General features: G+C 39.5%; 2 protein-coding genes across 5 annotated transcripts in view; one reads left to right on the top strand and one right to left on the bottom strand.

Annotated features, from left to right (window-relative positions):
* The window catches only part of LOC117375725 (rho guanine nucleotide exchange factor 28-like), a 36,757-nt gene extending 25,776 nt beyond the window's left edge, over nucleotides 1-10,981 (top strand). For 2 of the 3 annotated variants that reach the window (XM_055224261.1, XM_033972035.2), the window contains 23 exons: nucleotides 773-896; nucleotides 3,624-3,768; nucleotides 4,018-4,073; nucleotides 4,436-4,493; nucleotides 4,822-4,939; nucleotides 5,133-5,260; nucleotides 5,339-5,479; nucleotides 5,608-5,858; nucleotides 5,954-6,079; nucleotides 6,183-6,300; nucleotides 6,385-6,639; nucleotides 6,716-6,792; nucleotides 6,857-7,035; nucleotides 7,127-7,224; nucleotides 7,344-7,529; nucleotides 7,677-7,790; nucleotides 7,911-8,026; nucleotides 8,096-8,143; nucleotides 8,217-8,318; nucleotides 8,487-8,633; nucleotides 8,716-8,967; nucleotides 9,057-9,423; nucleotides 10,390-10,968. In XM_055224261.1, coding sequence (XP_055080236.1) covers nucleotides 773-896; nucleotides 3,624-3,768; nucleotides 4,018-4,073; nucleotides 4,436-4,493; nucleotides 4,822-4,939; nucleotides 5,133-5,260; nucleotides 5,339-5,479; nucleotides 5,608-5,858; nucleotides 5,954-6,079; nucleotides 6,183-6,300; nucleotides 6,385-6,639; nucleotides 6,716-6,792; nucleotides 6,857-7,035; nucleotides 7,127-7,224; nucleotides 7,344-7,529; nucleotides 7,677-7,790; nucleotides 7,911-8,026; nucleotides 8,096-8,143; nucleotides 8,217-8,318; nucleotides 8,487-8,633; nucleotides 8,716-8,967; nucleotides 9,057-9,423; nucleotides 10,390-10,577 — 3,394 coding nt within the window. In that variant the 3' untranslated portion in view covers nucleotides 10,578-10,968. Of the gene's footprint in view, nucleotides 1-772; nucleotides 897-3,623; nucleotides 3,769-4,017; nucleotides 4,074-4,435; nucleotides 4,494-4,821; nucleotides 4,940-5,132; nucleotides 5,261-5,338; nucleotides 5,480-5,607; nucleotides 5,859-5,953; nucleotides 6,080-6,182; nucleotides 6,301-6,384; nucleotides 6,640-6,715; nucleotides 6,793-6,856; nucleotides 7,036-7,126; nucleotides 7,225-7,343; nucleotides 7,530-7,676; nucleotides 7,791-7,910; nucleotides 8,027-8,095; nucleotides 8,144-8,216; nucleotides 8,319-8,486; nucleotides 8,634-8,715; nucleotides 8,968-9,056; nucleotides 9,424-10,389 lie in introns of all 3 variants that reach the window. The other variant, XM_055224260.1, reaches the window with a different exon arrangement.
* A 925-nt stretch (nucleotides 10,982-11,906) lies between these two features.
* Nucleotides 11,907-14,288, bottom strand: sb:cb288 (uncharacterized). Of its 2 annotated transcripts, none has more exons than XM_055224326.1 (5): nucleotides 14,164-14,288; nucleotides 13,487-13,541; nucleotides 13,102-13,170; nucleotides 12,782-12,869; nucleotides 11,907-12,683 (listed from the first exon to the last, which is right to left on the bottom strand). In XM_055224326.1, exons 1-5 carry the CDS (start codon nucleotides 14,206-14,208, stop codon nucleotides 12,635-12,637), a joined length of 306 nt encoding a protein of 101 aa, XP_055080301.1. In that variant the 5' UTR covers nucleotides 14,209-14,288; the 3' UTR covers nucleotides 11,907-12,634. The 2 variants fall into 2 exon arrangements, with proteins under 2 accessions (XP_055080301.1, XP_055080302.1); XM_055224327.1 differs by having other exon boundaries at nucleotides 13,102-13,167.
* Between the last annotated feature and the right edge of the window lie 119 nt (nucleotides 14,289-14,407).

Genomic DNA, 14,407 nt, shown 5'->3' with positions numbered 1-14,407 from the left:
GGAAGGATTTGGCATTAGACCCAGTTGTTATAGCAATAATGCAACTGAAAAATTAAAATCCAAATATTATGACATTGGCATTGACTATAAAACCATTTTGTGAATCTATTAAAATAACTTTACTTTTGTTTGTTTAAAGTGACTGAGGAAACACTGAAGTTGTGGATAGTTCAAGTAATTACATGTGTATATTAACAATAAACCAATCTGCATTTTGACAGTTAAACAGCAAAGTCCTCTATAGAATCACGTGTCCAGCTCCATTTTAAACCATCGGATTAACTCTAAAATGTTGTGATGTCACGTGAGCTGTTAACTGCACCTCATATCAGCCCTGTTTATTTGATAACTATAAGAACAATTTGATGAAGAGGAATTTAACACGTGTTAGGTCCATGTTTCTTGTATGTTCCTGTATGTCTTCTCTATTTGTCTTGACTCTTTAACCCACAGTGATGTGAAGTGTTGATATGTTAATAATTTGTGCCTTGCCAAGGTCAGACCATAAATAGTAACCACTAGAGTCTCTCGTCACTTCAGGCATGTTGAGCATGAGTAATTGTTAAAAGAGGGATCCACAAGTATGCATTATTATACTTAAGCATGTCTATAGTTTCACCTTTGCATAGAAAAATAGACTAAAATAAAACAACAATGTTCTCTTACACTGTAGTAATAATCTTGTGCATGTTTGTACAGTTTTGGTCCTACACACTACACTATACTGAATTATGAAAGATGTACTACTTTTTTTGTTCTTACGTTTAAACAGGATTGAGGACGAGGAGTGGGACAGATACATAATTCCCTCTAAAGCTGAATCAGAGAAGTATAAAGTCAGTCGTACGTTCAGTTTCCTCAAGAGCAGAATGACCAGCACACGCAGCAAAACCAAGGTGAGCTCACTCTGACATACAGTTTTACAGCCACTATTATCTCCTAATTAAACCTCTTACATTACTGAGCTGTTATAATGTTGTAACTTCATTAAAAACATACCTGGAGTTCTGTTTTGTTTCATGCACACAAGCTTGAGTCACTCTTTATTATTAGTCCGTCTGCATCGCCAAAGTTTTCAGGTTAACAGCTACCACGTCCCTACAGATTGGCAATTCCAGGGCTAAAATGATCCAAATTGAAGGTGTGTGAAGTTTAAAAACACAGTGGAGCACCTCCTGTATTCCCAGAGGAATTCTCAAACAGAAATATGCAGTGTGTTTGTGTGTTAAACATGTGCGAATGAAACAAAACACACACACACAACTCCAGGTCTGTTTGTGACGAGGAAACATAATTAGAACACAGAGTTGCAGTTTAACTCATCAGTTTCGTCTTTACCTGCACCAAAATCTGTTTATCATCTGATTTCTGGACTTTTAAGATTATTTCTGGACTTTTAAGATTATGTAACTGACAAGCAAACTGTGCAATCTGATGTGAGTAATCAGAGGGGTAACTGTAATAACCTTGTAACTCCAAAATTATGATAATGAGTGCATATGCAACCACAACCACTGTGTAATTATCAGACTCTACATTGTTATTTCGAGCGCTTAAAGGTGAACTATGCAACTTTTCTGGTTAAGATCTCCTGGTTGGTATTACTTTCCCTTGATTGCTCCACAGTGTAGCATTACAACTGTCTATTTTGCACTTTTTTTGTCCATTACATGTGCTTTTTTTGCTCGAAAATACGTGGAAAAACATGTATTCTTTCTGTGTGCGCGGGGTTACCTCTCCATAGATCAGATCCATAACTTGGCATGCTGGATTCTCTGCTTGTCGCCATAGAAATAGATGTTTTATGTCACACTGTGGGACATTTAGGCAAAGTAATAACATTGGTGGATGTAAGCAGATGGCAGAAAACCAGAAAAGTTGCAGAGTACACCCTAAAATTCGTAAAATATTCTAGTAAGATGTTTTGTGGTGTTTGTTTTCTTCTATAAAAAGTAATTTACGTATAATTTGGGCATTATTAGTCATTTTAAACAGGTTCCAAGGGGCTGGGGGTCTTCGTTCACCTCTCAACTGCACTGAACTCTTACACCGGGGAGCCATTGTGTGAACATTGACAGTGCCTTTATTTGGTGAAGAGGAAAATTCTCCCTCTTTAGTTCTTAGCAACAGGACACTGCAAAAATATTCTTACATAATGCACCGACCCCCTGCGCTGCACGAGGAACCTAACCACATTCCGCGGTGTACTCCCCACTTTGAAACACGTGTGCATCCATTTGTTTTCACATACGAATAAGCCATCTGATGCACATGGATGGAGAAAAAAAACAAACGTGCACTTCAAGAATTCCCTGTTAACTTCACAAGGAAAATAAACAACCTCCCGCGTATGATTCCCCCAACAGCCCCTCAAAGATAATGAATCGACCATGAATCAACCAGCTCTTCATTTTAGTTTAGTCTTTATTTGACAAGACAATATACAGAGACATTACGCTCATAGAAAACCAATGTCCAACACCAGATTATAGCTAAATAATGATTCCATCTGCAGTCCCTGATTTGCAGAAATAAATTATACAATGTCGTTACACCCAATCAGCAACTCACACTACATCCCACATGCACGAGACGACCACACAACTCATTAAGTACGAAGTTATGAAGTAGCTCCTTAACAAAGTACACAATTTAGACTAGGGGTGTCCAAAGTGGGGCTCCAGGGGTCTGATTTGGCCCTTGAAAACGTGCTGAGATTTCTATTTTTAATCAATTTTGCACAGAAAACAAAGGAGATGATAAAGAGCTCATAGCAGTTTATCTCCCGAAAAAAGCACAATAATTAAAGACCGTTTGAAAAGTATGTATCCTAACAGATCATAAATATCTTCGCAGATACAGACTGACTTTTTACACAGAAAGAATTAATAAGTTTGGCCCTCGTTTTGGCGCCCCTGGCTCAGACCCTCATCTGAACCTTGTCCATTCAGCAGATGTGTTTAGAGACAGGTTATCATGACTACGCCACAGTAACTAGAATTTTGAGCGAGTCATCGATCAATAAAGACGTTAAGTAACATTTTAGGGCTTCATATTTGTATTGTTTGTACCTTTATTGGTGCACAAATTATTATAACATACATATCTTTAACTAAAAATATAGACACTAACTACTAGTGTTTATGTCAGCTCATGTTTTATTGTGTAAAATTGTTCACTAATTATTATTATTATTATTATTATTATTATTATTATTATTATTATTATTATTATTATTATTATTATTATTATTATTATTATTATTATTATTATTATTATTATTATCATTATCATTATCATTATCATTATTATTTTATTATTTTATTATTTTATTTTTTTTTATTAATTTATTTTTTTTTTGGTAGTTAACCAGTCTGATGATTATTTCTGTTGTACATTGACATTTGTTAAACACATTTTGAATCAGATAACAAGTCCAATGATAAAAAATGATACGATTACTTTTATTTTCTACTCATCATCATCAATTATTATTAATCGTCCCAGCTCTGTTATTTACTGGGATATCCTGCTCGGAGGTTATCCTGGGAGGCTGTGGTCTTCTTTATATTATTGCTTATTGCACTTTATTATTTTTGCATTGATATATGTTGATGTTTTAGGTCAAAGTTAAAGACGTCAAAGAGATAAAAGACAAAGGGACAGTAGCCAGTGGACACCAGTTTGCCCCCATGTCCCCCTCCGGCTCTGCGCTCTGTGTGGCCTGTGATAAGTTTGTTTCTGGGAAGGAGCTGCTGCATTGCTCCAGTAAGTACGACACTGTCAAGGCGGTTGTTTTATGTGTTATGGTCTTTAACTGTTTACATTTGTTGAAAAATCCTCTCATACACACTGCTGCGATGTGTTGTTATACTAATGTGCATGTTGTCATTGTTCTTCCTCCATTTACTGTGAGAAATACAACAGCCATCTGCACTTTGAGTCCAGAGATGTTCTAATGTTGTTAATGTTGTTTATTATGGGATAACCGGGTTCTCGTCCGTTTTGTGCCTGCAGACTGTTTCCTGAAGGTTCATAAGACCTGCCGTGAGTCTGCCACGGCCTGTGTAAAGGTGACTGTAAACCCCACATTCATCATTTTGATTTAACATAAATACACTTAAATTATTATACAAAATAAACAGGCAAAGTGTTATTATTATAAACTCGGGTCTGTGAAACTAACAGACAGGAGTTGTGCATAACATTCATTTCTTACAGACTTGTATGGCCAATAACAGGTCGATGTAACATTAATCCACTTGAGCTATAATTTATGTTTTGTGTCATGACAAAGACAAAATATACATTTGTGTAATCTGTTACTTTTATTAAATATTACTTTTTTCTCAAAGAGTATTATATTTGTACCTGAAATAATGTTTACTGCAGACTTGTCCTCTATGATTTACATATTACTGTTGTTTATATTCAGAAACAGTCAGAGAAGAATGCACTGCTGATGAAAAGCAAGACCCTGTCTCTCCCACTGAGTGAGTCTCATTAGCTGCATTACACTGTGTCCATTTACTCATTTTGAGAATGTCCTCCCCCAGTCTCACTTTGTCTGTTATTCAGCTGTACGTCCTCTCCCTATAGAACTGCGAGACTAGTAAACCATTACTACAGACATACCCCTACTATGTTTTCCTTCCTCGGTCAAGTTACTTTTTAATCTGTCTTAGTGGGAGACCAAGCCTGGGTTGTGTTTGTTAATGAGTAAGCTGCTCAGGGTTCAAATATTTAATTTTAAAGTTATGTAATAATGCATAATTGTGACACATATTTGTACTTATTTTCCTTCACGTAATGTTGTTCTAGACGCAACCAAAGACTCTGTGTCCCTGTTTTCTCCCTCCTCAATTTCAACAACTGTTAAAGACAAGAGAGAAACAGTGGCCCCTCTCTCTAAAAGCATGTCCATCTCCATAGACAGCAGGTAAGAGCTCTGTTTGTTATTTACAGTTTGTTAGAAAGGCACAATGATACAGCAAGCCAGGACGAAATGTATGATGAAACAATAAAACACAAAATTCAACTTTGTGAGGATTGGGACATTGTAGAATCTAAACTCAGCATTAGGTTATTATGGGTGTAAATCTGAACACTCTTTTTGTTAATGATTTTGACAGACAGCTTAACGATAAGTCGCTGGTGGATGATGAAAGTTCTCAGTCGCCTGGTGCCACCTCTTCAGTGACTGATGAAGGAGCATCTGTGACCCCTCTGTCCACTGACCAGCTACTAGTCATCACACAAGGTAACAACGAACAAAACGAACACACAAAATGAGAAAAGAAAAGTTAAGAATGAAACTGAAAATGTTTTTATGTTGCAGATGGTCTGGGCGGCTCTTTATTGGGCGACTTGTCAGCGGACGAGCTCGGGCTTGATGCAGAGTCCTGGAGTCTCGCTGTGAGCCCAGACTTCTGTCGACAACATGAACGATTTACTGTAAAACGACAGGATGTCATTTATGGTGAGACAGTTATCAGTCTCTTACTTTTATCATTGTTCCACATACAGCTCCGGCGCCTAATAGTGCAGTAATGTTATTTATTAAAACTCCATATTAGGCAAAGTGGTTGATGTAGTTTTTGTGTGTAGAGTTGCTCCAGACTGAGTTGCATCACATCCAGACGCTGACGGTGATGTCGGAGGTGTTTAGGAGAGGCATGCTGGAGGAGCTGCAGCTGGACCTGGACTGTGTGGTGCGCGTGTTCCCCTGCCTCGACCCCCTCATCCACTTCCACAAGAATCTGTTTGGAGCTCTGCAGGAACGCAGGCGGGCCTCAGCCAAACCCCAACAACCACACAATTACCTCATTCACAATATTGGGGATATTCTACTTCAGCAGGTTAGTAAAGACACATTTGCACATGGACACTAAAATACACTGCTCCTTTTGTAATGTGGGTGTGTGTGTGTGTGTGTGTGTGTGTGTTTGCTCAGTTCTCTGATGAAAATGCTGAGAAGATGAAGCAGATGTACGGAGAGTTCTGCAGTCACCACAAGGAGGCAGTCAACATTTTTAAAGATCTGCAACAACAAAACAAGAAACTCCAAAACTTTGTGAAGGTAAAGATTTAAGAAACCTGTGGCTTAAAAGAAAAATAAACATAATTGTTCATTAAATATGAATGTATAATTGTATTATGTTTGTTGTATTTTACCATCACAGCAACAGAGCAACAACATCCTGGTCAAAAGGAGAGAGGTGCCAGAGTTCATCTTGTTGGTCACACAGCGCATTACAAAATACCCAGTTCTACTGGAAAGGATTTTACAATACACCAAACGTGAGTAATGGTGACAAATACTATATGACTTGTTAGTGGGTAATTTAGTGTATAATTTAATGTGTCTTTGTTTTATCACTATAGAGGGAAGTCAGGAGTACCAGGACTTGTCAAGTGCACTTGTTCATATTCGAGATATCATCTCAGCCGTGGACATGACGGTGAATAAATATGAGAAGAGTCAAGAGCTGCAGGAAGTGCTTAACCGGCTCGAGAACAAAAGCATAGCCAAGTTGAAGAATGGCAAAGTATTTTCCAAACAGGATCTCTGTAGTAAACACAGAGTGCTGCAGCACAAAGGCTTAGTCTACTGGAAGACAGCAACAGGGCGTCTAAAAGGTTTGAATACATTTTTGTTTTGAAAATTATTCATTTAACAGTTCATGTAATTTACTTTTACTTTGTGTGTTTGTAGATACATTAGCGCTTCTCCTCACTGACGTCCTGGTTTTCCTACAAGAAAAAGACCAGCGTTTTACTTTTGCTGCTGTGGTAAGTATTGAAAGACCTTTAGAAAGTATGTAAGTCTTTCCTGCAATATATACTTTTTTTTCAGGACCAAAAGCCTCCAGTTATTCCACTACAGAAGCTTATTGTTAGAGAAGTAGCCAATGAGGAAAGAGGAATGTTCTTGATCTCAGCATCATCAGTTGGTCCAGAAATGTATGAAGTTCACACTATTTCCAGAGAAGAAAGGAATGCATGGATGAGACAAATACGTCAAGCAGTAGAAAGGTATGAGTCCAGAGCATGAAACAGGCATGAAATAGGCATGTTTTATGACAAGTGTGAGGATACTTAAAAATACATAATACTTTTATTGCAGTTGTCCCGAGGAGGAAGAGGAAGAAGAGCGCAGCAATGAATCTGAGGAGACAAAACGAGCAACAGAAGCTAGAATTCAAAAGATTACCCAATTTCAAGGTCAGAAGCTACAAATCTACAATTTCTCATTAAACTTCTAAGCTATAAGTCATTGTACCTTAAATAATTCATGATAAATTGAATAAAAAATGACATATTATTTACTTTATTTATCACAGAAACACTGCTGGCTCAGGACCAGATGATCTGCAACACTCTGGAGGAGAAGTTGGAGCTTTATGCTGAACTCACTGAGCTCAGCCTTGGCTCTCCTGAACCTATACCACATCGCCACCTGCTGGTACAAGTGGACAGTGACGCTCCCAGACTGGCTTCAACACTGCTCACTGCTGCTCTAAAGGAAGGTAAGAAAACCCATTGGAGCAAAGGAAAATGGCTTTGGATTTAAAGACCATTCACTTTTTTAACAGCATCATAACAGAAAAAAAGAACAGAACACTTACGTTTGGATCTAAAAAGTGCTTCTAACAGCTTTTTTGTTTTATCTTCAGCTGAAAACTTGATGAGCGTCCTTCAGAGCCGGGATGGGGCCGTTGTTCAGAGCCCGCACTACACCGGAGTAGAGTCGAACAGTGAAGACAGTGTCCAGGACGTGCCCTCAGAGCGTGAGTCACTTTAAACACGTAACACTCGGCCTTTATTCTATTCTTCTTTATACACACTGCTCAGATACTAACTGACTTTAATTGGCTGTGTCCTTTACATTTAATGGCTGTGATCTTCAGCGGACTATCTGAGCACACTCAGTATCAGCTCCTCCTGTTTAGGATTGGACAGTGATCTGACAGATGAATGGAGCGCTGAGCCGAGAAGAGGAGAGGGCAAAAATACACTGATAAAGGTGTGGACACTATCAGCTTTAATAATTATTTTAGTCTACGTTTTTCCACGTTAATGTTGTGTTTTGTAGGTGGCTGAGAGTGTCCAAAGTCTGACTCAGCTCCTGTATAGTCTACAGGTAAGTTAAAAAAACATTTATCCATATATTCAAGTCAGTCAGGAGTTTCTAAGTGTTTGTCCTGATTTTACAGGCGACTGTGAGCCTCCAGGACAGCAGCTGTGAGATTCAGAAACTACTGCTTCAGGAGGGAGAACTGGCGCCACTGCGAGCTCTGCCCTCTCTCCAAAACACGGTATAACAGCAATGAAGAAAGACGATTGAATGAACATTACATACATAATAATAAAATAAGTCTAGTCAAGTTCAGCTATTCATACTTAAATACTAAATTAGACCTGCTTTTACTTGTTCTCTTTGTTCTTTGTGTTAATAATAAAGTTGTATTTACTTTTTGATATAGGAACAGGAGAAACCAAAGACTTCTGATAAGAAAAAAGAGGATGTGGAAAAGAAAAAAGAAGCGGATGAAGTTCAGAAACTGCATTTGAAACTGAAACAAGAACAACAACGCTGGGACAAAGAGTGTTTGGCCAGAGAGAAACAGCAGGTCAGTCTGTGTTTGATATCATTTCAAATAATCAAATGTGTTAATATGAAAAACAAAACACTGATGTCAATGGCGGTTTTAGAGTGACCAGGAGAATGAGTTGAGGCAGCGAGAGCAACAGTGTCTCCTGGAGGCTGAACGACTGCGCTGCGAGCGAGAGGAGTTTGAGATCCAGCTGCTTGAGTACCAGCAGAACATGGACAGGCTGAAGGAGGGACAGAGGAGTGTGGAGAGAGAGAAGGAGAAGATTGAAGCCCAACAGAGACTGCTTCAGAGCTGGAGACACAACCGCCAAAGCAGCCTCCCGATCACAATACCACCGCAGCACTACCAGGTTAGACAACTGGTGAGGAGAGGATGTAAGTAATTGTTTCCGTATAATTATCAGTAATCACACTTTCTCCTCTTTCTCCTTTCCTTCAGGTGCCCAGCCATAGTCACTCAAGTAGCCTGGATGGTAATTGCACTATGTATGAGAATGAAACCATTTTGCTCACCACTCTGCAGCAAAGTCACCTCTACCAGTCTGCCAACAACCATCAACAAAGCCTGCTCTCCGCCCCAAAGAGGATTCAGAATGGCCCGCTGAACTCCTCAGGGTACAGCACCAACCTGGGCCTCAGCGCCAGCCTCTACAACAGCCTCAACACTTTACTGAGCCAGGCCCACAGCCGACAGATGTCTGACCGCCCGCCGTACGCCAACTGTACCTACAACGCAACGCAGCCCATCAATGAGACCATGCACTCCATCAGCTCCAGAGTCCAAACACAGCCCCCCAAACACACAAGTATGTCCAACACAGCCCCCAAACACACAAGTATGTCCAACACAGCCCCCAAACACACACATATGTCCAACACAGCCCCCAAACACACACATATGTCCAACACAGCCCCCCAAACACACAAGTATGTCCAACACAGCCCCCAAACACACAAGTATGTCCAACACAGCCCCCAAACACACACTTATGTCCAACACAGCCCCCAAACACACACGTATGTCCAACACAGCCCTCTAAACACACACGTATGTCCAACACAGCCCCCAAACACACACGTATGTCCAACACAGCCCCCAAACACACAAGTATGTCCAACACAGCCCCCAAACACACACGTATGTCCAAACACAGCCCCCAAACACACAAGTATGTCCAACACAGCCCCCAAACACACAAGTATGTCCAACACAGCCCCCAAACACACACATATGTCCAACACAGCCCCCCAAACACACAAGTATGTCCAACACAGCCCCCAAACACACACATATGTCCAACACAGCCCCCAAACACACACATATGTCCAACACAGCCCCCAAACACACACAAGTATGTCCAACACAGCCCCCAAACACACACGTATGTCCAACACAGCCCCCAAACACACACGTATGTCCAAAACAGCCCCCAAACACACAAGTATGTCCAACACAGCCCCCCAAACACACAAGTATGTCCAACACAGCCCCCAAACACACACATATGTCCTCTCTGGGTAATTATTTTCTAGAAACATATACTATAATATAATATAGTATAATGTAAATATATGTAAAGCCTTTTAAAGCTTCATAAAACATGGAAAATATCAAAACTAGGAATGATTCACAATGATCCATCATAGCCTAGAAACAAGAAGCTCAAACTCATGAACAGCAGTTATTTAATATCACAGAGTTGTTGACTTAAGATATTAAGTTATTATATTTTTTTAACAATTGTTATTTAATAATTCTAATTTATTTGCAGACTTCAGCCCTTCACGTGGGAGACAATCTTTGGAGTCATGGGGTTCAGAAGTCACATCAGACGGACTTTTTGAGGAAGACTACTCTTCCTCTCCCTCCCTCACGCCCCTCCTGCCCCCTCAGGCTTACCTCTCACTGGACGGAACAAATGGGGATGAGGGCGGCGAGGAGAACATTGTGTATCTCTAACAACATTAGACTATGTTTTCAACGAAAAGTGCAATCTGCAATCCTGGAAGAAGTGGACCTTTTATCAGAAGGAGGCTTCTTTACGTTAGGTCCAGAAAATGACACGCACATTATTTTATACACCAACAAAATGAGTAAAAGTACTAAGTGGTTCTTTTGATTACTACAGTATCTTAGGAACATACTTTTTATCGTACCTTCAGTTTCAGATCCTTTCATTGCCCAGATGCTGTGCCAAACCTTTTTACAAGAAGCACTTAAATTTAAAAGCCATTGAAGTTGTACAGATAAAATACAAATATATATATACTACTTATTGTACAGTTTTTTATGTGTATAATTGTATGAAAGAGTCTATGTTGAAAATGTATATTCCACTTATAACTTTGTGAAATGCCAAAGCAATTCTGAAAGCAATGGTTGTAAAATTCTATTATAATTTATTCCTTTTTTCATGCACTGTCATATAATTATAATTATTTTATAATCTCTGACAGCAGAATTGTGTGCTAATAAATATATCTTAATTATATTTAGTTGTTAAATAGCAAGAATATTGTTATTGTTGTTTTGACAAGTTCTCTGAATTTTCCACAACTAAAAATATCAAATATGAAGATGGCGTTTCCCCTCCTCTCAGCTGAACATCTCATGTTCACAGTTTCACACTAGATTTTTCCTTCTTGGTGAAATGTGACAAAGTGAACAAACCAGCTCCTCCACTTTGTCACGCGAGATTCACTGCAGCACTGACACAACTGACTATTAGTATTTATTTAGTAAAACATACAGTTGTCAAAATATTAATGTCCAAATAATTGACACTAAACTGATTTCTAAACTAGAGATTCATTTGTGTCGATACTTAAATTACATATCACAAATTTGGACCTAAAAAAACATTAGAATAGTTAATTTATATCAGGACTTGTCTACATGGCCATTTTAAACACCGGTAAACAATTATTGGGTCTTGAAAATTACATTCTTTACAATTGAAGTCGAGTTTGAAATTTTTATATCATGACGACTAAGAGAAACTAAATGGAAGAATGGAAGTTTGCAAAGATGACAGTATTTTGTCAGTACAGTGAACACCTGCAGGTTGTCTGAACACTAAGTCTGTCAATACGTCTGACAAATCAGATCAGAGCAAAGTAAATCAGAGGTACTCATGTTTTCCACTGTGGACAAAGAGGAGAGCTCTGCACTGTTGAAGGTTTTACAAAATAATAAAACACACTTCTGCCTTCACTTTAAAGTAACCACAACACGGACATGCAGAAAACACAAATGAAAAGAAACATGAATGTATCCAACTGCTTTCATTTCAGTGGAGATTTGTTACAGATGAGAAAAGTGACAAGTCTGAACCTGATTTTCCGGTTTTTAATTAGTTCCAGGATATTCATCGTGTTAAACGGAATTGCAGACAGGACATTTCTTCAAATCAAACCACATTCCCTATTTGTAACCTCAGGCTTTTATCCTTAATCTACAGAACATGTCAAAAAAATCAGCTGCAAGATAAAAACTTTGAAAAGATTCACCTCAGACTGGAAAGCTGATAATTTAATGGGAGTATTTACAATCATACGGTACAAAAAATCAAAATAGCGGCCATAAGAACAAAGAAACTCATTAAAGTATAAAAGATTTTAAAAATAAAATAAAAATATAATACAATTTCTTACAACATTTTCACATGCAGAGGGTAGAAGTGCTCGTGCTTCTGATTAGGGTAAATATACAATCAACACTGTTGTGCTCTACAGCAGTTTAAGCGAACCTAAGCCACATTTAGGGAAAATATGTCTTGAAATAGTCCAGTGAAAATATATTAGGAATTACCGGTATATTGAAGATTAAATGCACCGTATAAGGATGTATTGATCTGACAGTCACTGAGAGCAGAGTCCACAGGAACAGGAGGGTTAAAAATATTTGTTGGGTTTCCTTTGGTTTCTTCAGCAGACAATACAATCCAAATACTTGCAAACTTGTCTCCATGAAGATTCAAAATGACCGTGTGACCCGTAGCACATTGTATCGAGGTTTTATACTGTGTCCATCCGCCGCATGCTCACTCTCCTTTTACTCTTCTTTCTAAAAAAATAGACTTTCATGAGAAATAACAAGTGCTGGGCAAACCATCAAAAACACATGTACAAAATCATCTACACAGTCACTAAATAAGATTTTACCTTTGAGGTACTTTTGAGTCCATACACTTCCACAAAACTGCATACAGAGCGAGTAAAAGGGTAATGAACAAAGCTGCAGCAACTAGAGCTGGAAAAGACATAGTTCAATAGAAAAGATCTTTATCTTTATGTTATCTTGAATTTTACTGTAAACGGATCAACTTCTTTGTGTCAGAGACAAAGGCTCAGGCTGAAGCGGCTCAGGCTGAAGCGGCTCAGGCTGAAGCGGCTCAGGCTGAAGCGGCTCAGGCTGAAGCGGCTCAGGCTGAAGCGGCTCAGGCTGAAGCGGCTCAGGCTGAAGCGGCTCTGATCAAACTGACCTGGGACGATCCCACTGGTCTCAGACTCCTCTGTGACAGATGAATGTGTGACAGCTGCAGTAGACCCTGCTAAATGAAAAGATGCATGATTAACCCATAAGAACCCAGACCCATTTTTCCTTAAAGGAAAATTATGTGGGATATACCATAGACCAAGTGGATCACATAGAACACATTTCTGCAAAGTGTTTGTTACACTGGTGTCACCGTGGGTTCTTATGGGTTAAAAGAGCCCGCGTGTGCACGCACAGAGCCCGCGTGTGCACGCACAGAGCCCGCGTGTGCACGCACAGAGCCCGCGTGTGCACGCACAGAGCCCGCGTGTGCACGCACAGAGCCCGCGTGTGCACGCACAGAGCCCGCGTGTGCACGCACACACACTTACCATTTCTCAGGTGAACTGGGCTGAAACTCTGCCATGTCAGATCTGGGTCAACCACCTTAAAGCAGCAAAACAAACGTGTTACAACACACTCCTGTCAAACACTAACCAGATCTATGACTGAAAACGCACAGCAGACTATAATCAGTGAGCTACAGTTGACAAGAGACACCGCAAAGGCTTTTACCGCACAGGCTTTTACCGCACAGGCCCTGCGGGTTTGTGTAATTGAATTTTAGTAATGAAGTCAGAAAAATTAGGTTCTGTGGCTTGTAATAAATCATTAGAAAACTAAAACATATAAAACATTCACCAAACCTACAGTTACAGAAATAAGACTGTTTTATTTTTTTTAATCAATGGTTTGTGCATTCTGCAGAAAAGCAGGTGCAGAAACTTCAGCTTCAAAAGAGCCCAGACATTTGTTTATGGTCCAATTGGATCAGAAACAGCTTCTGTCTTACTCAGGAGAAACTTTACACAGGCATTTTAGGGAAAATCGCCCGGAATGATAAGAGTCTATCTATGAAAACGAGGGACGTGAGTCCAAATGTGCAGAGTCAACAGCTGGAGCAGAAGTCAAATCAGCAGAGAACAGAGGACAAATCAGACCACACAGAGGGTTTGTACACAGAGTTTACACAGTGCACGACCAAAGAAACTACAGTATTCTCACTTACTTCAGAGATATTTGGCGCGCTGTTCACTCTGTCCATAACCTCCATCACATTTCCAACAGTTCATCGCTCCACGCGCTTTGCTCTGGTGCACGCGCCTCTGTCCCAGCCAATGGGCTGCTGCGTTCAGGTGCGTTTCTCAGGACAGGATTTTTCACTACATTGTGGGAATTTCTAAAGTACAAACATAATCAATAGTTTAGGACCCTCTAATTTTGTTGTAATGTCAACCATTTTGTCTTTAAAG

This window comes from Periophthalmus magnuspinnatus, chromosome 9, assembly GCF_009829125.3.
Source record: "Periophthalmus magnuspinnatus isolate fPerMag1 chromosome 9, fPerMag1.2.pri, whole genome shotgun sequence".
NCBI lineage: Eukaryota > Metazoa > Chordata > Actinopteri > Gobiiformes > Gobiidae > Periophthalmus > Periophthalmus magnuspinnatus.
This window is presented reverse-complemented; position numbering and strand designations above follow the sequence as displayed.